This window comes from Caenorhabditis remanei, chromosome X (assembly GCF_010183535.1).
Source record: "Caenorhabditis remanei strain PX506 chromosome X, whole genome shotgun sequence".
Lineage (NCBI taxonomy): Eukaryota > Metazoa > Nematoda > Chromadorea > Rhabditida > Rhabditidae > Caenorhabditis > Caenorhabditis remanei.
In genome coordinates, this window is record NC_071333.1 from 9019683 (window position 1) to 9041025 (window position 21343).

General features: G+C 37.7%; 10 protein-coding genes across 10 annotated transcripts; 3 read left to right on the forward strand and 7 right to left on the reverse strand.

Moving 5' to 3' along the window:
- Nucleotides 1-83: 83 nt before the first annotated feature.
- Nucleotides 84-3170, reverse strand: GCK72_023765 (uncharacterized protein; the record flags this gene model as incomplete). Its single annotated transcript, XM_053735540.1, has 14 exons — nt 84-290; nt 345-512; nt 560-688; nt 735-805; nt 934-1097; nt 1146-1293; nt 1515-1558; nt 1606-1740; nt 1784-1887; nt 1932-2049; nt 2097-2326; nt 2396-2548; nt 2890-2996; nt 3041-3170. The coding sequence occupies 14 exons, from the start codon at nt 3168-3170 to the stop codon at nt 84-86; spliced, it is 1908 nt and encodes a 635-aa protein (XP_053579106.1).
- Nucleotides 3171-3552: 382 nt separating this feature from the next.
- On the reverse strand, nt 3553-5025 carry GCK72_023766 (uncharacterized protein; the record flags this gene model as incomplete). The annotated part of the gene is made up of 4 exons (XM_003109735.2): nt 3553-3795; nt 3863-4153; nt 4767-4886; nt 4936-5025. 4 exons carry the CDS (start codon nt 5023-5025, stop codon nt 3553-3555), a joined length of 744 nt encoding a protein of 247 aa, XP_003109783.2.
- A 739-nt stretch (nt 5026-5764) lies between these two features.
- Nucleotides 5765-6761, forward strand: GCK72_023767 (uncharacterized protein; the record flags this gene model as incomplete). Its single annotated transcript, XM_003109704.2, has 3 exons — nt 5765-5893; nt 5940-6135; nt 6565-6761. 3 exons carry the CDS (start codon nt 5765-5767, stop codon nt 6759-6761), a joined length of 522 nt encoding a protein of 173 aa, XP_003109752.2.
- A 371-nt stretch (nt 6762-7132) lies between these two features.
- Nucleotides 7133-8341, reverse strand: GCK72_023768 (uncharacterized protein; the record flags this gene model as incomplete). Its single annotated transcript, XM_003109462.2, has 4 exons — nt 7133-7291; nt 7345-7494; nt 7829-8020; nt 8261-8341. 4 exons carry the CDS (start codon nt 8339-8341, stop codon nt 7133-7135), a joined length of 582 nt encoding a protein of 193 aa, XP_003109510.2.
- A 988-nt stretch (nt 8342-9329) lies between these two features.
- GCK72_023769 (uncharacterized protein) lies at nt 9330-10529 on the reverse strand (the record flags this gene model as incomplete). The annotated part of the gene is made up of 4 exons (XM_053735541.1): nt 9330-9542; nt 9596-9745; nt 9968-10213; nt 10449-10529. The coding sequence occupies 4 exons, from the start codon at nt 10527-10529 to the stop codon at nt 9330-9332; spliced, it is 690 nt and encodes a 229-aa protein (XP_053579107.1).
- Nucleotides 10530-11049: 520 nt separating this feature from the next.
- Nucleotides 11050-13130, reverse strand: GCK72_023770 (uncharacterized protein; the record flags this gene model as incomplete). Its single annotated transcript, XM_003109582.2, has 6 exons — nt 11050-11184; nt 11626-11759; nt 11809-11998; nt 12662-12774; nt 12842-12907; nt 13082-13130. 6 exons carry the CDS (start codon nt 13128-13130, stop codon nt 11050-11052), a joined length of 687 nt encoding a protein of 228 aa, XP_003109630.2.
- A 1606-nt stretch (nt 13131-14736) lies between these two features.
- Nucleotides 14737-15372, forward strand: GCK72_023771 (uncharacterized protein; the record flags this gene model as incomplete). The annotated part of the gene is made up of 3 exons (XM_003109579.2): nt 14737-14752; nt 14805-14881; nt 15265-15372. The coding sequence occupies 3 exons, from the start codon at nt 14737-14739 to the stop codon at nt 15370-15372; spliced, it is 201 nt and encodes a 66-aa protein (XP_003109627.1).
- Nucleotides 15373-15666: 294 nt separating this feature from the next.
- On the forward strand, nt 15667-18414 carry GCK72_023772 (uncharacterized protein; the record flags this gene model as incomplete). Its single annotated transcript, XM_053735542.1, has 13 exons — nt 15667-15920; nt 15968-16053; nt 16459-16524; nt 16577-16623; nt 16666-16792; nt 16857-16945; nt 16994-17113; nt 17168-17252; nt 17300-17408; nt 17454-17569; nt 17703-17794; nt 17849-17914; nt 18265-18414. The coding sequence occupies 13 exons, from the start codon at nt 15667-15669 to the stop codon at nt 18412-18414; spliced, it is 1407 nt and encodes a 468-aa protein (XP_053579108.1).
- A 139-nt stretch (nt 18415-18553) lies between these two features.
- Nucleotides 18554-19140, reverse strand: GCK72_023773 (uncharacterized protein; the record flags this gene model as incomplete). The annotated part of the gene is made up of 3 exons (XM_053735543.1): nt 18554-18680; nt 18729-18916; nt 18967-19140. The coding sequence occupies 3 exons, from the start codon at nt 19138-19140 to the stop codon at nt 18554-18556; spliced, it is 489 nt and encodes a 162-aa protein (XP_053579109.1).
- Nucleotides 19141-19472: 332 nt separating this feature from the next.
- GCK72_023774 (uncharacterized protein) lies at nt 19473-21179 on the reverse strand (the record flags this gene model as incomplete). The annotated part of the gene is made up of 7 exons (XM_003109434.2): nt 19473-19557; nt 19608-19724; nt 19772-19941; nt 19994-20100; nt 20150-20550; nt 20852-20991; nt 21039-21179. The coding sequence occupies 7 exons, from the start codon at nt 21177-21179 to the stop codon at nt 19473-19475; spliced, it is 1161 nt and encodes a 386-aa protein (XP_003109482.2).
- Between the last annotated feature and the right edge of the window lie 164 nt (nt 21180-21343).

The following is a 21343-nucleotide window of genomic DNA, read 5'->3' on the forward strand; positions in this document are numbered from 1 at the left end:
ACAATAAAATAAACCTTATCAAAAAATGTTTATACATTATAATTTTGATTTCAATCCAAACCAGTTGGTTATTCTCTTAACATTTAGAGGGGATCATAGTCACCACTTGCCATAGTTTCATCAGCCGGCCCCAAAAAATCCTCAAGTAAGGATTGCGATGTCTTCTCGGTTGCTTTCTTTTTCGGAACTTTTTTAGTTTTCTTCGTCAGTTTCTCTTCCTGCTCAGCTTCTTCTTCGGCTTTGGCCTTCTTGGTTGACTTCTTAAGTTTCTTTTTCTTCACAATCTTTTCCTGAAATGGTTCCAAATTTACCATGCACATACTAGCCTGATGTTGCTAACTCACTGCTTTTTCAGAATCTTTTTCCAAGTCTTCTACGACTGCAGGACTTTGTGTTCGCTGCTGGATTTTATCTTCAGGGATAAGCGAAAATATGTCAACTGTTGGTTTGGAGGTAGACTCGGGTAGTTCCACTCCGAATTCCTCGTCGCTACTATTTTGTTTGTCTGCCACCTGAAATATCTAGATCTAGTACTCACAATTTATATGTAAAAACTAACCGTAGCTACAGATTTAGGAGAATGATCATCAGAGCCAAGCCATGCATCCAAATCATCTGAGGTCATTGCTACTGTCATTGGATTCACAACATCAGAAAGCGGAGTTTGCACTATTGGACTTCCGAAACTCTGAAATATAATCTCCAAACTACATAGACTCATGTTAATCGATTACCTCCATTGCAGCTGTTGGTTGTTCGGTAACCGGCGAATCAACATCATCATCGTATACTTTGACGTGATATGCTGAAATAAGGAGACGTTTGCAAGATCATCAGAAAATTGATCAATCATTCTTTGCGCAGAACACGTGAATATGACCATTTGATCTATTCCCGCTTATCTTCATTTCTGTATTTTGATCGATCACTTACCAATTGGTGTTTCAATTTCTCTTTCAACTGTTTCGGGGACTGTCAGCTTTTTCGAATTTAATTGAACCTTTCTCTGTTCACCAATCTTTGCCATTTTCACCATTAAGTCATCGTCCACAGAGAAGTCTTCTTCAAACTTCCAAACCATATTGTTCTCTGTCTCACTGAAATAATTGAGGTTTTGTATATACGATTTGCGGGAATAAATATACCTATCACTTTCATTGTGTTTTGATTTCACGGCTCCGTTATGTCTAGCCTCCTGTTTTTCACCGAGGAAATTGTTTATGCCATCTTCATCGTCGTCACCAACTATTTCGAAAGAGTTTTTTCGAGTAGTGTCTGATGCCGACGTAGTAGCTGAAAAGAGATCAAATTTAAGGATTAATTTGACCAAGCGAGTTGAGGTGAGGATGAAAAGAGGAATCGGCAGAATTAATGGGAGTATACTCCACATTGAGATTCATGTCACGTCAAGCGTTCACCAGTTTTCCTTGTATCCATTCATATGACAGAACTATGAATAGTCCAATGGACAGGTCATAACGGTTTAGAGTTTAGCCAACATTCAGTCGTCTTACTATTTGTCTCGGAGGTATCTGCTGTTGCTCTCGGGATGGTTGGTCTGAAATAAAAAGTTCTCGGATAACATCGGATAAGTCGCTCACTTACGGTGTGAGTTTTTGTCCTGGAATAGGTTGTCCTCCACCCATAACTCTTCCTGATGTTTGAACCGCTCCTTGTCTTGCATTCACACTATTTTTATCCGCGTACTCTCTTCGCTTCTGATTTACCATTTCTATGAATCTGAAGGAAAAACTGAATTAATAATCCATGCAAATGTACTTACGTATCGTAGTCAGCTTCTGGTGTCTCTTGGTAACAGTCTAACTCGTGATAACTTGACACTATTTCGGATTTGTTTGTCTCAATTTGTCGAAGAAGTGATTCACGCTGAAATCAGAAGATAAAAATACTGATTTTATATGAAATTTCACCTGAAGACAAAGGAAGGGGATGTTGAAAAAGTGATGAACAAATTTGAGACCAAACGCGTATCGCATTGAAGCAGGAGCGAAACGAGCCCTCGGAGAGCCATCGGGAGATGGATGACTGCTGAAACTCATTAAAGATGATGTTTGACCTTCAACTAAAGTAAAAACCTGTTAAAAAGTTCAACAAACGTTGAGCACTGAAGATCGGTTACTTGTCGATGATGTCCCATATCTCTGCGGTTTGCCAGTACTAGGACTGGAATCTTATTTGGCACTTTTACAATCTCCTTTTGAACATATTCCCAGGTCCATGTTTTGGTGATATCAAAAACAAAGATGACACCGTTGGTCCCTTTATAGACGTCTACAAATCGGGCATCACAAGCAGTATCTTCATACTAAAAAAATATTTATTACTTCGCTCATCCATGTATCTGAATTTTGCGGCAGGAGAACCGCATACTCACATCAAGCGCGTCACCCTTTATTTCAACTCCGTTATTTGCCAATTTCAGTTTATCATCCCGAACTCTCTTTTTTGTCGATTGGTCCACAATATCCCAAACGTCAACTTTGACCACGTCATCAGTTGCTCGATAGTTCCAATTTATGTTCGCGACCTGCAATTATGTGTCTCTAGATAGTCAACCCACGCAAAAAGCTATCTGTTTTATGTGCATCACCATTATTTTTATATGTTCTTATTGGTTTCTAGGAAAAGGCATGACAAGATTGCTTTTTTTTATTAGAGGACAATGTAGTCCCTTTTCCAATTTCCGTCTGTGCTCGTGCGCTCCCAACACGTCAGATTTTTGGTTTCACTTCCCATCCGCCGATGCTAATGAGGGACCGACATTGACACCACATCGGACACTCTCCACATGCGAAGACTGAAGCTCACTCGGTCGGCGGACACAATTAACATGTACGAAAAGTCATGTGCCATCCATAAATAACTCACTTGAATCTCTTCGGTTGCCACGTACTCCTCTTGAAATGACAGCCCTTGAAGACGTTTCCAAAGACACGTCTTCCCGACATTTCGGTCTCCGCGAATCACAATTTTCACTAAAAAACAAAGCATTTCGGGGGATTTAACGTGAATAACACACGATTATATTGAACTCCACGAGCAAATTTTCGTTGTAACTCAGCATCAACTCTTTGTACTCCAGAAGGCATAACCGTCGGCTTCTGCTCATCTTTGTCGCCACCCAACTTTTTTCGAATTGCAGAGAACATCTGAATTATGTCAAAGATGATCAATAAAACAAAAAAGTAAAGTTCGAACATTGAACTCAAAAAACTTCAGATAACATAGTCTTGACGTAAACAAGAAAACATACAGGTCATGTTATCGGTTCAAGATAAGATAGTTTTATTCACAAAAAATTATTATTGGGAAACCAATAAAGCGACGGGTGTGGGGGAATCGTATAGTAACTCGAGAAAATAATACTGACACAGGGAACATAAAGCATTTCTAATCCGGTTTAAGTTAAAAGTGAAGAAAAAATGAAAAATCCCAACTCGATGTACAATAATTACAAAATAAATACAAAAGTCTATCCAGTTTATTGTATACTCCCAATCATGATACTAATATCATAAAAAGTATATCTAATTATTCATCATCCTCTTCTACAGGATGCACTGGCTTGAGTGCAATCATTTTTACAGCAAATAGTCCTTTTGGAAATCCTGTTTGAACCGTCTTGTGCACCACATGTAATCCAGCATTCTGCGCGATTTCCAAGAGAAGTGACTCTGGTCTTGTCCAGCAGCCATCTGAATCGTGGTACAACGTTTTACCTCCAGCAGACACGCTTTCTTTGATCACAATTGTTCCGTTGGGAGCAAGTCCTTTCTGTAAAACACGCGCCATCATACCTTATTCAAAGATTTTTTGGCTGTTTTTTTTTATTCTCACTCACAATGCATCTTTGTAAAAAGCTTGTCAAATCCTGATCGGTCAGCTGTCCAGACACCCATTGAATCCAAACGACATCGTACTTTTGGATGGGTGGCTCAAAAGTCTGCAAGCCTTCCACGAACTTCTCTCCGATTCCATCGTCAGTTCCAATGTAGTCAGCGCTTGTTGCTACAAGTTCATCCACTAAATCAACCATATCGACCGAATCAAATGAATTCATCAACACGTGCTTGGTCACTCTTCCGATTCCAGCTCCACAATCCAGAGCGTTGTCAAATTTAGTCACAATTAGCTGAAATAAAGTCAAGTTGAAATGATAGTGTGAATCACATTTGCGTTGCACAAAAGAGCTCGAAATTCATGCGCAAAATATTTAATACGAGCTTGGAATCGCAAGTCCATGTCTACATTTTGAGATGTTCCTTAACAAGCAGGATAACTATACTTTTGTGCCTCTTTCATTAGATCATAAATATTTGGACTTCATGTAAATACTCCACGATATTTTACGAAAAACTTAGTTCAGCACTGGAAACACAAAATTTCGATAATCTTTACTTGTAGTTTCCTTTTCTCACTTAAGAAAGTTTGTAACCGCATGTAGTTTCATAAATAACCTAGAATACCTTCTTGATCTTTTCTCACGGTGATATTTAAACTGACATGAATTTTTTGTTCATTCATCAGGTTTTTAGAGATAGTTTAAAAAAAACTGTAACTTAAGGGTGAGGGTTTTCAACTTGAAAGTATTAGTGTTTTTATAGACACACAGTTTTTCGAATCATTTCGGCTTTTTTCGAATATCTTGGAGCTCCAACCTACTACCGGTGCGTTGGAATTTTCCGACCCTGACTCAAAATATTGACTACTTAGTCTATTAACTCTACAACAGCTGAAAAGCTCACGTTTTTCTTCAGAATCTTCAGAAAATTTGTCGATCCAACAACATCTGGTCCATGGAGAGATGGAATCCCTCCCAGCATACCATCCTCATCTTGCGTGCAGCGTGACCAAAACGTTTCGGCCTTCAATAGCCAATTGACCGTTGTTGAGTCCATTAGTTGTGAAACCAACCTTTTCGTAAACCTTATGAGGGTTTTCAATGTCTGAATTTATAGCTCCAGGAGCTTCAGAACAGCTTCCAGACTCTGTTCGTCGTCTCATTTTGTATCTGAAAAACACTTACAATAACTTCATAAAAACAACGTGAATTCAAATCGATACGGCTGGCAAAGAATAGTGTAGTGGAGGAGTGTTCAACGGCAGGACTGACGGGGGGCAAACGGATAGAAGAAGTGGTGACCGAGGAATGAATGTGGAGGGGCCGCTCTCTACGCACAGGAGGGCTCTCTTTTTTCGCTTATATGCCTCGCTGCCCTCACGAGGACACTGTTTTTTGATGTTGCATACACATCAGATACAGGAATATTGATAAGCATCATAATGCCGAAATTATGTTAATTCACTGAAAAAGACCAAAATGTAAAATGAGATCTTGATTTGACTGAATTGAAACAACTTAAGCAAAACTCAAATCGGTGTTTTTGAAAATAAAATTGTTTTTTTATGACAAAGAATCAGAAAAAATTTGCTAAAAAATAAGAGAAAAACAACACTAGCAAAAAATGTAATTATATTCTGAATCAAGCACAAAAAAAAGGAAAATAATGTGTGGCAGCTGGTAATTAGGGTCCAATACTCTTCTACTTCTTCATGACCTCTTTTCTGGCAACGTTTGCCAAGTGGCAGAAGTGGCCGAGAAATGGGAGAAAGTGTGTAACATCGGCCATTGGCCACATCACTCTCTCGTTCCTCGCGCAAGGCGCGCCGTCAGTCGATCGATTTTCGGGCCCGTGGTTCCTTTACTGATAAGAAAGTTGCAATCATTCCACTTTTATTCGATATGGACGGTAACGACAGTACCCGCTTGTTCCCAGATTTAGGAGCGTCTCCTCTTCTTAGCCAGGAAATCCGTGTCCGCTTTGTTAACAGATGTTGTTTCCCTATCGACGTTTTCTGGTTGAGCCAGGAAGTGAGTTCATTGAATGAAATCGAAGAAATAGGAGAACTTGTTTCAGAGAGAACCGACAAAGTACGCAACATTGAAGGAGAAGCAGTATTTGGACGTGAGAACATATAAAAATCACCCATGGGTTGCAAGACGTGCAGTTGACGGCTGCAAACTTCAAATGAACACAAACCCTATTTACTGGCCGGAGCCAACTGCTCACGCAAATCTGATTGTTCGATCATATTGCAATATAACATTGAAAAGTGAGTTAAAAATACCAAAAACATATCGGAAAAAACATTTCCCGATAAAACTAACTTATCATTTGATAGGCCGGCCCATACCGGTCAGGGCGGAATTTTTTCCAATTGAAACGCTCGAAACATAAATTTCAGGTTCTTTTTGTCACTAAATTTATTGTAGACTTACTTAAATTTGTCAAAGCTCCCGATTTATAGCTTGAATTGTCCCAAAAACTCCTTTTTCAGAAATTACTGTTGAGAAAAAATGTTTTTCGGAAAAAAGTCGCTTCATCAGAGCCGAGCAGGTGAAAACTTGAAAATCAGGCCGGCCCATGACAAGTATAAAATAAAACGTTCGCCGAAGTTTCTTTTCAGAGTAACGTGTTCACAATTAATACTGTTCACCACATTTTTCATAAAACTATCCCGAGCTTCTTCTATTTATTTCAGTTCAATCACTTCGTGAAATCGCTTGCCATACTCTACTTCATGAAACACCCTCAGAAATAAAAGAACAACTTCTCAATCTTCCACGAGAACTTCAGGATGAAGTGAACAAAGCTATTGACACAAAGAAAGAATATTGTGAAGTCGTCTGTCGTTTTCCAACAGTGCGAGCTAATCCGCCACGCGAAGAACCTGTATAATTGAACTGTATATAAAACAATAATAGTTTCCTTTCCTTTCTGTTAGAATCTGTCGGTTTTGTTAGAATTTCAAACTACATTCCTCTACGGTTTTCCAAGACTTTTCACAACGTAGCATTGGTTGAGCTTATCCCGCGTTTTCTGTATCTCTCTTTTCTCATTTACTTTTTTACTCTTATTAATAACACAAATGATAAATTCACAGTTTCATACAAAAAAAAATTCATATTGAATGATTATGGGACCCCTATACTGACTATTAACACAGAAATTGAGTATCATCTTCTTCTAACCGGTGAAGGCAAATTATTATACAGGCTTTTCGGAAGAATGGTCGTTGGCTGGTGGATAACGCAGAACTGATAGTAATCTCAGTTGCCGAATGCAGTTGTCAGGACGATGTAGAAGATAACGAAGAGGGTAATGGCAACGTAGTTATAATATTCCTTGCGACGTCTCTCGTTCATCTCCTTCTTCAATCCGTCGTTTATTTTCTCAAATTCGATGCATTTGGAGCGGAGTTGTTCGTTCTTAAAAGTGTTTGAATGTGAATTAATGATTGCTTTTAAGCGGAAGAACTGACCGATGCTTCCAGAGTATTGTCAAACGCAGTTCTTGCTTTCTCTTCTTCTTTTGCCAACTCATTGATACTATCCAAGATGTTTTTCAGAGCATAGTTATGAACGAGTTTGTGCATGTTGGCACGTTTGCGACAGATTGGACATTGAATATGCTGAAAAGTGAATTTGAATTGTTGAAATCCAATAAACGGAGGCATACGGTCTTTTGCAAATACATATTCCATAAAATCTTTGTCCCGAAATGTTTTCGAGAAATAAATCTTCGGATCAACATTTCCTGTATAAAACAATCATTTGGAAATAAACAAAATATTCCCTAACAGAAAATGGCTTCTCGAAAACAAAAGCTGCGAGTTTCGTCGTAAACGGAAAACTGAAACTATCTCACAACACGGAACGGAATATATGTATACTTTATGAAACATGCATTTTGACCATTGAATTCAACTTATTTTCTATATATTTATTTCGTATTAGCTAACTCACATTTCTCCCCGCATTTCTCTGTTCATTCATCTGCTCCGAGTGAGCTACTTCATCGATGCATCGATGACAGAATGAGTGGCCGCAAGTCAGACTACGTGGAATTCCTTGGAAAATGTTGAGACAAATCACGCATCTCAATGTTTCCACGTCAATCACACACACTTCCGATTCATCGACATTCTTTTCGACTCTCTGAAACAGAAAAGGGAACATTGAGTGATAATAACGATTGTGGTTGTTATTGTTTTGCTATTTATACAGGTTGGAACAGAACTAATAAACTTGTTGTTTGTTAAAAAAATAGTTTTTGAATCAGTACAATTATTTTCTTTTCCAACTTCAACACGGAATAAAAAACAAAAACTCAGAAGAAGTATTATCTACAAGAAAGTATTAGCCTGACTTATCCCTGAATTATAAGGATTAACTTACTCGTTTTTCTGCTTTTTCCTTGTCTTTTGGAATGAAACGTCGGAAAAATCCGTACATATTCTGCTTGACAGTTTGCTTCATAAGAAAACAGCCCCTGAAATCAAAACGTTGAAAAGGCTGTCCTTTCGATTAAAAATCAATGAAAAAAACACAGCGTGCTCGCTGAACGACGTGGAAGAGGAAACTTCCAAGAGTCTGAGTCTCGTCCGTACGCGCGTCTTTCTCCTCGCGATTAAGTCAGTTGGGGCCAACCGGGAACACACAAACGACGCTAGGAAACAACAAGAGAGAAGAAGAGAGAAGGGAGAAAAGAGGACACCAAAAGGAACAACAACTGGAAAATAAGAGGAAAACACTTTGTTAGTATCATACTTAAAAACAATTTATGAGAGAAAAAAAAGAAAAAATAGGTGAGAAGAAGATTAAAACATGTTTTGTCAAGTGGGAAAAAAGTATATTAGTGAATCGCGTACCCACAACAGTTGCGTTCTATCTTCCTCATGTTCTTTGTACTTTGATATATGTTTCCAATCAAAGCGGGTAGAAGAGAAAAGTACGGAGTACAGAAAACGCAATATCGGTTCCTGTTTATATGAATATTCAAAGTTGTAAAAATCAGAGAACGAAATTTTTTTAAATTAAATTTATTTATTGACTGGAATATAAACCATTAAAATTATACAGGAGACCGGATCATGCCCCTCACGAGGCTATAGACCTGGTAGGAGGGCGAAATAAGCGGAAAGCAAGATATGAAGTCCGAATGTATGGGGAAAAATGGGGGAACGAGAATTAATTGACATGAGGAGAGAAGATGTGAATGAAATGGATGAAATAACCGAAAAGGGGGAGAGGGGGCAAGGTAAAGAGCAAATTCACAGGGGGGGAGATCATAGTCTATTAATTGAATTCTTGAGCAGGGAGACAAATTTACCGGGGGGAGGAAGTCATGGGTTTCTGTGAGAGCCCGTTTGACACGGGGTCCCCTACCATTCAGCATGATCAAATGCGGAATAAATATTTGGCAGCGAATATAGGATTAAGGTTCAGAATATAGATATAGTATAGGTCAGAATATGAAATCCAAAAAATCAATACCGGAGGATAGGGAGGGAGGGTGCACTCCAGACGGGGACACACGGTGGGAAAATGAGACGAAGATAACGAAGAGGGTAATGGCAACGTAGTTATAATATTCCTTGCGACGTCTCTCGTTCATCTCTTTCTTCAATCCGTCGTTTATTTTCTCAAATTCGATGCATTTGGAGCGGAGTTGTTCGTTCTTAAAAGCGTTTGAATGTGAATTAATGATTGCTTTTAAGCGGAAGAACTGACCGATGCTTCCAGAGTATTGTCAAACGCAACTCTTGCTTTCTCTTCTTCTTTCGCCAACTCATTGATACTATCCAAGATGTTTTTCAGAGCATAGTTATGAACGAGTTTGTGCATGCTGGTACGTTTGCGACAGATTGGACATTGAATATGCTGAAAAGTGAATATGAATAAAACAATCATTTGAAACTAAACGAAATATGCCCTAACAGAAAATGGCTTCTCGAAAACAAAAGCTGCGAGTTTCGTCGTAAATGGAAAACTGAAACTATCTCACAACACGGAACGGAATATATCTATACTTTATGAAACATGCATTTTGACCATTGAATTCAACTTATTTTCTATATATTTATATCGTATTAGCTAACTCACATTTCTCCCCTCATTTATCTGTTCATTCATCTGCTCCGAGTGAGCTACTTCATCGATGCATCGTGGACAGAATGAGTGGCCGCAAGTCAGACTTCGTGGAATTCCTTGGAAAATGTTGAGACAAATCACGCATCTCAATGTTTCCACGTCAATCACACACACTTCCGATTCATCACACACTTCCGATTCATCACACACTTCCGATTCATCACACACTTCCGATTCATCGACATTCTTTTCGACTCTCTGAAACAGAAAAGGGAACATTGAGTGATAATAACGATCGTGGTTGATTTTGTTTTTCTATTTATACAGGTTGGAACAGAACTGATAAATTTGTTGTTTGTAAAAAAATAGTTTTTGAATCAGTACAATTTTTTTTTCAACTTTAACACGGAATAAAAAACAAAAACTCAGAAGAAGTATTATCTACAAGAAAGAATTAGCCTGACTTATCCCTGATTTATATGGATTAACTTACTCGTTTTCCTGCTTTTTCCTTGTCTTTTGGAATGAAACGTCTGAAAAAGCCGTACATATTCTGCTTGACAGTTTGCTTCATAAGAAAACAGCCCCTGAAATCAAAACGTTGAAAAGGCTGTCCTTTCGATTAAAAATCAATGAATAAAACACAGCGTGCTCGCTGAACGACGTGGAAGAGGAAACTTCTAAGAGTCTGAGTCTCGTCCGTACGCGCGTCTTTCTCGTCGCGTTAAGTCAGTTGGGGCCACCCGAGAACACACAAACGACGCTAGGAAACAACAAGAGAGAAGAAAAAAGAAGGGAGAAAAGAGGACACCAAAAGGAACAACAACTGGAAAATAAGAGGAAAACACTTTGTTTGTATCATACTTATCTGTTTCCAATCGAAGCGGGTAGAAGAGAAAAGTACGGAGTATAGAAAACGCAGTATCGGTTCCCGTTTATTTGAATATTCAAAGTTGTAAAAATCAGAAAACGAAATTGCTATATGTTGGTTCTTTTTGTTTGGAACAATATCAAGATATAGTGACAACATGTTTTGTTGTTTTCGAACCCCTGATATTTGAAATAAAAACACATTCCGAACAGACATTTTATTGTCAAATACAAACTTCATAAATATCAACAGAGATATCTGATCCAGTTGAGTTGATAGGCGATTCCGACAGAATGTAGCAATCATTTTTGAAAGTTTGGGCGTTTTCTTCTATAAATCCCACAGCGGTACAAGTTTCCTGTAACATTACGAATCGGAAAGTTGATGAAAATAATATATTTCATTCTTTAAAGATAAAATGCTATTTGTAATGTCGATCATTGAAATTTTCATAGTTTTAAAGTCATTGAATAGGTATTTCAGAAGTAAATGTGAAAAAGCTATAGTGAGCAGCAAAATATGTAAAAGTGGGTAACGAGGAAGTTTAGAAATCATTTTAAAACAAGAAAACGTCTTTCAATGAAAACTTATAAGAACATTTCAATTCGGAATTGTAACCATCAAAAGTTTATCAACAAAATATCAATTGATTTTCGGTCTTATTTTCCCAATACCACTAATTGTTGTATCTAAATCGAAACAGTCAGGAAACATTCAATCAAAGAGAAACCTACGGTACTACAAATTCCAGACATTACTAGTAGAATCAATAATACTCTATCATGGTTTGGAAACTCACATTCCCTGACAAAATATTGTAACGACACAGATTCCAGCAGTTTATTGGAGTAGTTGCATGTGTGGCTCTAACTGTTTTCAAACTAATTATATCCATTGAAGTTTCAACGCTAGCTTTGTATGTCATAGAGCTCGCTGGAAATCCAACATATACAGAATTTCATTCTCAAACGAGAAATCTTACCGAATTCCAGTTTCCCACAATCGTTCTCGGCTTTTCTCAGTTTTTGGAATTGGATAACTGATTTCTGAGTTGTTGGATGCCCTGTTGTGGTTGTTCTTATTAATGTTGTTCCAATTCTTTCTGTTGGTGGATCAGTTGGAAGTACGTATGTTTTTAGTCCGAACATTGCTTCCAATGGGACATTTCGTCTCTGCAGACAAAGGTTCATTGTTTTAATGAAAAAAGAACAGAATGAGAAAAAGCTTCTATGCAAGAGTAATGCACTTGAGAAAATGGGAAAAAGTTGGATGAACTGAATAGAATATAATACATTTACCGTAAAAACTGTATTTGAGGTGCCCCTCAATTTGAAGTGCCCCTCTAATAGTGGTGCCCTCCGACGGACTTTTTGAACAATAGAGGTGCACCCTCTAATTGAGGTGCCCCTCTAATACAGTTGCTCTCCTGCGATTTACAATTTTACCTAATATCATCATTAACTGACTCCGAACTGTTCTCTCACATTACTATTTCAGCATTTTTGTTGTCAAAAACGTAGTTTGTTATAGAAATTCAGGATTTTGTCCGTTTTTAACGTAAAAGTTCGATGAATTCGGCATAAAAAACTAATGAAATCAAGCAAATTCAAGAAATAGTTGGGTATCGAGGTCGGGCAAATTTGCCGACGAAAAATACAGGTGCACCCTCTATTTGAATTGCCCCTGTAATAGAGTTGCACTCCGACGGACCCTTTGAACAATAGAGTTGCATGCACCTCAAATACAGTTTTTACGGTAATTAATTAGATCTAGAATCGTCATAACATTACTTTAGAAATCTCATCAATTTCCAGATTTCAAAATTAGAAACGTACTTCTCTTGTCTGAGTTTTACAGCAATAACAATCAAATTCAAAATGTATACTTCTCCTTTGAACACAATCACATTCGTGCATGGTGAACCCCTTACAACTTTTAGTGTTGATTCCTGAATATGAATAAGAATGTTTTCATTTTCCCTGTTCGGAACAATTCCAGGAAACTATTATTCTCACCGGGATCGTCAACAGTCAAAGTGCAATTTTCCTGTTGAACACAACCATTGTCTGCTTGAGATGCACCTGAAATAAGAAATAAAGAAAACGTTTTTGTTGTGCAAATGGAAAAATTTGATTATAGTTGTCTGCTCAATTCAATGGGAAAATTGCTTTCATTTTGTTCTTTTTTATTTTCAAATTAGATGCGTATGTGGGGGTGTATGCAAAAACTTGATTGGAAAAAGATTTGAAACTCACCAATGACGAGTACAAGCACAATAAAAAAAGTTTTAATTCTGATAGACATAGTTCAAAAAATGAAAAAAAAACGTAGGTGACCGAGTATATAAATTTTGAATAACAGTTTGTTCTGTCAATCTATACTATTTTCCTTCTGTTCATCGGTAATCCCAATTGACAGTTTTTCAACCTTTGGCCTATAATAGTTCCCTCTCCCCACAATGTTTTCCGCGTGAATGGATGACAAGTTAGTTAGCTACAGAAATATCTTGTTATGCAAGTAATTATCTAGTTTACACTCTTTCGTTATGTTTAGGTCCAGCATATCTGTCAAAAACATAACTTTTCAAAAATGGATTGCCGGCTCTTTGTATTTGCAACTTTCACGAGAAGAGAGCGACGATCATTCGATTTTCAGATGAGATGAACAACCAAGTGCTGTTTCAGATGACGTGATTCTGGGAGAACTACCTTCTTCTATTCCTTTGATCACAAAAGGGATCTTTAGAAGTTGAGATATTAATGGTTCTTGACACCATTGCAGCAAATATGCTATAGTATGTATAGAGAACGGGTAATAAAATGCAACATCACTAGAGCACCTCCTCAGATGTCTCGAAAAAGACACACTTCCTGATCTAGTCAACTGGATCATGTTTATCACATCATTTTGGTATTTTTAGAAAAAAGGCATCAAGAAACAGCCAGAACGTAGATATGCAAAAGATAGAAGACACTTGACATATTGAGATGTTCAAGTTCACTTTTAAAAGTGGGATGCTTTCAGATCCCCTTCGCTTTTTCATCGTTCAAATTAAAAGTTCAACTCGCACATTGAAACACGAAAGGCTTATTTCAATGAACAAGTACCGACGTTCCGAAGAGCATACTCAAAAATTGGAATTGCTTCAGATGATGATAATTAGAAAATAAAGTTTAATAGCTAGAAATGAGTCAAATAATTGCTTAACCATTGATCATGCCACAACTATGACTGAAAATTGACTAGTTTCTGATTAATGAGTTTACTTCGAACATGAATTGACCAGTGGTCACTATTGTTAATGAGGATCTGTTTTCATATTATACTACAGAAGAGGCAATGGGACACGTTTTGATATTCGAGAATATTTACATGATGTTAATATTACGAGCATGAAAACTGAAGATTCTTTAATGTAGATTTTGTCTCTAAAATACATTATGATTTCATTTTTGAACAATTAGGTCTCATTGGACTTACACTCCCACATATTTGTTCTGATTGTTCTATTTTTATACTTTTGCTTAGATGCTTCCCCAATTCTTGTTACCACCCTACTAAAAAGATTAATTTATTCGTATTTGGAAATATTATATTTTGACAAATTTCGAAATTTCCCTCCCTCCTCCCACCTTTACCACTATTTTCAGTTCAAGAAGGTCTTCACAAGTATAGAAACCTTACAAGTTTGAAAATTCCAACTCTTTCAATCAACAGACATATACAACACAACAACTCCGACACCACGCCCCGTTCTAATCCACGGTCACCGAGGGGGTGGAGCCAAAGCAGAGCGGCGGACGTCGCTTGGGATACTCGAGAGCCCGTATATATTCCTCTTTTTCGATTCCTCAATTTCATTGTACAGCTCTCGTTCTCACTTCTTGAGTGTGTGAGTTCAAACTTCAAAATGCGCTTCTTGCTCGGTAAGTTTTTTTTCCTCAGATTTCTTTGAGTATATATATTTTTTAATTCTAGGATTACTCATCGCAATCGTCGCATTTGCTGCTAGTTCACCAATTCATGGAATCTGGAACAACCTCCCAGCTCCTCCAGTAAGTTAAATTTCTATACCACAACTCTAGTTGATAGAATCTTCGTTTTCATTATTTTTAACTAATCCACCTACTCCCCCGCTTGCCGCTGCACCCTAAAAGAAACAGAATGCGTGGTTCCCGCATACATAAAAACCTTCTGAATGACTCGGTGCATGAAAAATTCTGGGTGCAAACAATATCATAACCAATGTCTTTTGTCTCAAGTGCTTCATGATTCCCATCACCTCGTCACGTTTTTCTTCTTTTCTTGTTTGCCAACAATATAATAGAGTTAGAGGGGAAATAGAAATCTCCTATAGTCAAGATTTGCCAAAAAGATAAGTGGGACCAAGAAAAACAGGAATTTTCTCAAGAAGGAAAAAATCAAAACACTTTTTCAGCAAAAACGAGTCTACGGATTCTACAACTACTTGCCAAAGGAGGAGGACGACCGTGACAAACGTAACACCATCTTTCTCTTGGCCCCAAATGAGGATTACGTTGATTGAAAGGCAACACTTCTGACACCATTATAATTATCATAATACATTGTTGATGAATCTGTGAATAAAAATTGTCTTTTCAGCAAAAAAGAAGTTGAGCATGACACTCTTATCATCGTGGCGCAGAACCAATGCGCCTGATAACGATTTCTCTAGTTTCTGCATTGTGCTGACACAAAAGGTTCTGTGTTTATTGATCCATTAGAAACCAGCAATTAGAAATACACTTATTTGAAAAACACTCCTTGAGTGGATTTCACTTCTCGCGTTTTTACTACATTAGGAAGTTTTTCAGAGTTCATGATTGACACATATTCCCCTGTTCCTATATTTCCTGAGGGTATCATTCGACCTATTCCTCAGTTCCCGGGAGCAATCCCGTCAGTTCTTCAATTTCCAATTGCTGTCCCAAGTGTCACTCAACCTCCGCCGCCGCCCGAACCTAGCGCATCGGTTCCTCCTGAGCCGCAACCAGAAGATTCTGAAGACCTGGGAAGCTGTAAAATATGTTACCACCGAGCAGATGGTATTCATTTCTCAGTGATGTCATGCAGGTACTAAAGTGCAATGCTTTCTGAAACAATTCCGTTTTCTTTTACAGAGCGTGTGCCGCTTTTTTCCGTCGAACTGTCATTTTGAAGTTGTATTATTTGTGTAAAGATAAAGGAAAATGCAAAGTGGATAGATGTTAGTTTTTGTTTATTTTCCTGAACTTTTGGTAAGTTCATCCTCAACACATCAAAACCGGAAGCATTCCAATGAAAGTGTAGGTGGCGGGGAAATGTTAAAAAATCTATAGTAATCCAATTAGAGTAAAGTGCTTCTAGAAGTACTCTCTGGTGTCATATGTTGCTGATCTTGTGATATATCAGTAGATATTCAAATTCAACATTCAAGGAATTCCTGCATTTAGAAAAATAAATTCACACATGTGTCTATTTTTGTCAACAATAATTCCGACGAGCGGGCCCACTTCGAATTTTTGATGAGGCATGAAGGAATACGGCCGTAAAAAATAAGAAAAGAATAATGACGTGAATTGGCATTTCTGTCAATTTCTGTCAGTCAAATATCAAAATTCCCGATATTCAGCGCTTCGTAATTTGTGCCGTAGCTGTAGATACACGCGATGCTTAAATGAAGGGATGAAAATAGAACGTGAGTTTCCGATCTGTACATGTGACCGGGCATGATCTTTTGATTCTTTCAGTGGTTCAGTTGCAGAGGGATTCAATTGGAAAAAAGAAGAACCAAGGGGTACATGAATCAAACCTATTCTGGGAATCTTTGAGTTTTCAGAGTTCTTCCGTAGATTCCTTGTTCACCCCGAATGTGGCCTCATCTCTCAGTGCTGTTTTCAAAAAAAGCGATGAAAAAGAGGAGTCATTGACAGCTTCATGCACTATACTATCTCAAATGACAAGTGGTAAGTAAGCATCTTGTGGTTTCCGGGAAATTAAAAATATAAATATACACGTATACATGTTAAGGTTATGAATTTTTCCTAAAGTTTCGGAAGTCCACAAATACTTTGGTGCAGAGCTCTGTCATCACTCCTACGTGTAAAATTCCAAAAATAGTAAGTGTTGTAATCAGATGTTTGAGAGTGTAAGGGACCCACTTCCAGGAGTTGCACGCATCTCGTTTTGATTCTGCAAAGCAAGTGAGCAAAGTGGAAGCGCATTTAGTGACAGATATTGTTAATACATATTTTTCACCATTCAACACGCTCAAGTTCGAAGACAAAGTGAGTCAGAGAAAGGGATGTGTAATTTTGAAATCAACTTCCTACTTGTTTCAGGTAGCTTTGTTCAAAAATTTCTTTTGCTATTTTTCTCATACCGATCGTGCCTATCAGTCATACAAGCAGTTCGAGAACGACAACAGTAAGCGTATTAGTCAGTTTACAAATCAAATGCAATTTTCTTTGTAGTCAATGATAAGATTCTGATGCCCGATGGTGGATTCATCAAACGTACGGAACTTGGAAGATTCTATGAAAATGCGGAAGGTGTCCACACAACTCCTGAAGACGCTGCAAAGTAATGCACAGTCCTATTTTCATAAATATAATATTTTGAATTAAGAATTTTCCAACCCGTATTCAATTACATCCTGGACGTTATTGTGGACTACATGAGACGAATTCATATAATTGAGACAGAATATTTAGCTCTCCTTGGTTTTTGTTTGTGGGATGAAGGTGAGGAGAAAGAAAATAAATATGATATTTCGGACAGACTGAAGTCGTGACGAAGATTTTCTTATTTCATTCAATTCTATTTGATTGCATCAACAATGCTAATAATAATAACAATTCTTTCTTTACATTTCAGCAGTTCCCGGATTATCCAAAGAAGCTCGAAGTCTGGCAGTGCAGACACAATCGCAGTTGCTTGCAGAGTTGCAAAGTTTCTACTCATCTCAAGTGAGGGATTATTATTCTGAACATATTTCAGTCTAAACCATTGCACATTTTCAGGGGAAGGATTCCACAGAAGTTATTCAACGTGTTGGAACTCTACTGTTGTTGGTTCCAAAACTAACGGTGAATTTGAGGGAAACAGGGACTATGAGGTCATAATTGGTGAAAGCGGAAATAAGGGATAATATAATCATTACCAAACGAAACACGCGGGATTTAATTGAATCTAATTGCAACGACACATACTAATTTTTAGTCTGACTTGTTCGTGGTTTATTTTCAGCAGAGCTTACGTATTTTGATATGTGGTTGTCAGAATAATTGACTGATTGACAGACTATGATTCAAGTCATTCAATTATTTATATCTTGTTTCAAAACGAATAGTTTCTGGGAGAAAATGTCTACACTATTTATTCAGGGTTTTGGAAGATATAATGTTTCCAACTCATCAAAAAACAACTTTCATTTCAGAAATGCGTCATTATGCTCCGAGAAAACTCGGTACTTGCCGAACTTTTTAACTACTATGAAGCAGATGTTTGCTGTAAAAACTTCAAGGAAGAAGCCTCTGTGGATTTAGATTGTACTTCAGGGTGCATCGCACATTCGACGAATGAATGAATAGTTCTTATTATAAAAAATTTTACATCTAGTCTTTGTTTTTTGTTATTCAATTATTTCCTGTTCAATTCCTTAGACATATCATATACGAAAAACATTTTATTTGTTCAAATAATTGAATCAGTATATAGAAAAAGAATCACCGAATGAGATGATCGCAGAAACTCTCATCATAACTTCTTCCTTTCTTGATGTCACACACAAATGTATATCTGCACTTGTAATCGGTGTAGCACTCATTGTTATAGTGGTTTCGGTAGAAGTGTCTAAACAAATCTAATATGATGAGTTTTTGCTAACTCGAAGCAATTTACCTAACATAATCTCTGAACATAGTGGTGTTAGTCCAAAGTTTGTCACTCAAGTCAGACCAGGATTGTGGAGAGAAATCCGTCATTTGATAGTGATCTGCGGTATCATACGAAAGCACCCATTCTGGTTCCTTGTTCTTCATGTTGGCTTCCGTAACATTTGCAAAATATGTTTGAGCAGATTTCACGGTCTGAAATGTTACAAAATTTGAAAATGCTGCACGTTTTGGGGCTTCCGTACATATGTCGCTCCTTGGTAACCACCGTCAATTTCGTAAATCCTGAAAGCAGGGTTCAAGAAATCATATGTTGTCAGTGAGGGACTGATCCAGTTGAAATGGAATGGTCTGCGTTTTGGATCATCCATATCATAGTAAACCATGAATTGATCATAATGAGTGTGTCCGTAGAACATTTGCGCAATTGTATTCTCAAATCTTTTCACAATCTCGAAGAAATTCCATGACCATCCTTTCAAGCAGTAATTGTCACCAGGAGGAATGTGAGAAATGATGTGGACCTTGAAACAGAATAACCTTCGATCAGTTTTGACCGTGGGAATGTCAAATGGAAAATTCAAAAAATGTCGAAAGTCCCTATTTTGAAATTCAAAACCACTCACGAGCTCTCCTTTTTTCTCAGAGTCAACCAATTCCTCAATTAACCACTCCAATGTTGCATCGGGATCAACCTCGTTCACATAAAGATAGCTGAAAACAAGCAGGGTGACCGAAATATAAAATCGACTTACAAGTTGAATTCAGAACAGTAGATCGTGTTGAGAGAAATGAGTTTCAATCCAGGTTTCGGGTAGACAGCGTAACTTGCGCGGCTGAAAATGAAGTACTGAGAATTTCGTGAGATGAATTCGAAAATGTTTACTATTGAACAGTGTCTAGAGCTTCTTTTGGAATCCAATGAGACCACATGTCCGACATAATCTTGTACAACCATTGTGGTCCTCTCTGGTCGTATTCTGGCATTGTGTGTGGAGCCATGCTGTAATAGTCGTAATTAACATATTCAGATATTATCTTATTACTCACGCATCTTGTGGCACTCCTTCATGATTTCCAATAGAAACGTAGACAGGAACATTTGGAAAATACTCCAGGAATACGTTAGTCATATTGTTCATATTCTCGCGGGTCAAATCTTCGGTGTAATCCCATGAATCATGCGCTTCAAAGTCACCGGTGATGATGATGTAATCGAGCTAAATAGAATAAAGACTTTGTGTTTTGGGTTAAAAACTGAGCAGTGATTACGTCTTTGAATGTTTTGCTTATGTGCCTCATTGCCGAGTCGAATGTCTGGTAAGGTAAATCACACAAATAAGGCATTCCCCAAGGACCGGCGGGTACGTAGATGGGTTCTGATTTCAAAAACAAGTATAGAGATTGGTTTTCTGCGGGGGTGCTTACTGTCTTTGAGATTAGTTGGCTTTCCTGCGCTGTCCTGACTATAGTCTCTACAACACATTGCATATGTTCCGAGTGCACTGTCTAATTGACAATAGGCTTCAGTTCCAACTACGTACTGATGATCAATATGGATATCAGACAAGTGAAGCACTTTAAATGTTGGCTTGTTGTCTGGAATTTTTGGCCATGGACGGATTGGAGGTTTTCCGCCCGGAATAGTGATATTCCACATATGTGTCAATGGTTTGTCAGAGTGTCCGCAGTTAGCAATGAACGCTCCACAGATTTCTTCCGGTGTGAACACAGATCTTTCGAGAACAAACACAACCTCATCTTTGAACGCGTAGATAATGTTCTTACAAACATGTGGCTGCTCGACATCAAATAGATCGCAGAGGTTTCTGTAATGAGGTTATGGGAATTTGTGCAGGACATGCATGTTGCGTCAAAACTAGACTGTTCGAAGAAAACTAGAGATAAGAAAGGAGTTTCTGTTAGAGATCATCGATTTTGACTAGAAAAAAATTAATGATGGCTAGAAATTAAATCAAATGCTTACAAAGAGAATATTTTTTAAAATCATAGAGAGCCCGAAAAATATAGACATTCAAAATGAGATAGGTGTTATAATATAAGAAATAAACAACAATGAACCTTGAGGCAGTATGACTTAAACGTTTAAATTTAATTTCAAAATCTTACACAAGGAAAGCTGCAACTTCATCATCCGTTGAGTTTTGTGCAATGAGAGCTTGAACTCCATCAACAGCAAATGTACAGAAGAAACATGACATTTTACGATTCTCAGGCTCATTTACTGCTTTCTTAGCGTATCTCAACATCTGAACAGCTGTTATTCTTATGATGACGTTTTAATTTTTTAGCTAACCTTGTATTTTGGCGGCGGTGGAGCATTTTCGTTGCCACTTGCACTGGTCCATTTTTCAAATTCATGATTTCTCAAAACACCGCTTTCTACAAAAGTCAAAAAAGCCAAAGCAACACCCAATAGTATGAGAGACTGTCGCATCTGAAAAAGGTTTTTGGTGGAAAAAGACTTTGAATAATAATCAGACGAAAAAAAAACTAGAAGATCGGGAACGATGTGGAGTCAAAATGAAAATGGGTTGAAGGTAGCACACAGTTTTTGTCGACCTAATCACCATGTGAATTTGCTGTTTCTTATCATTTTCC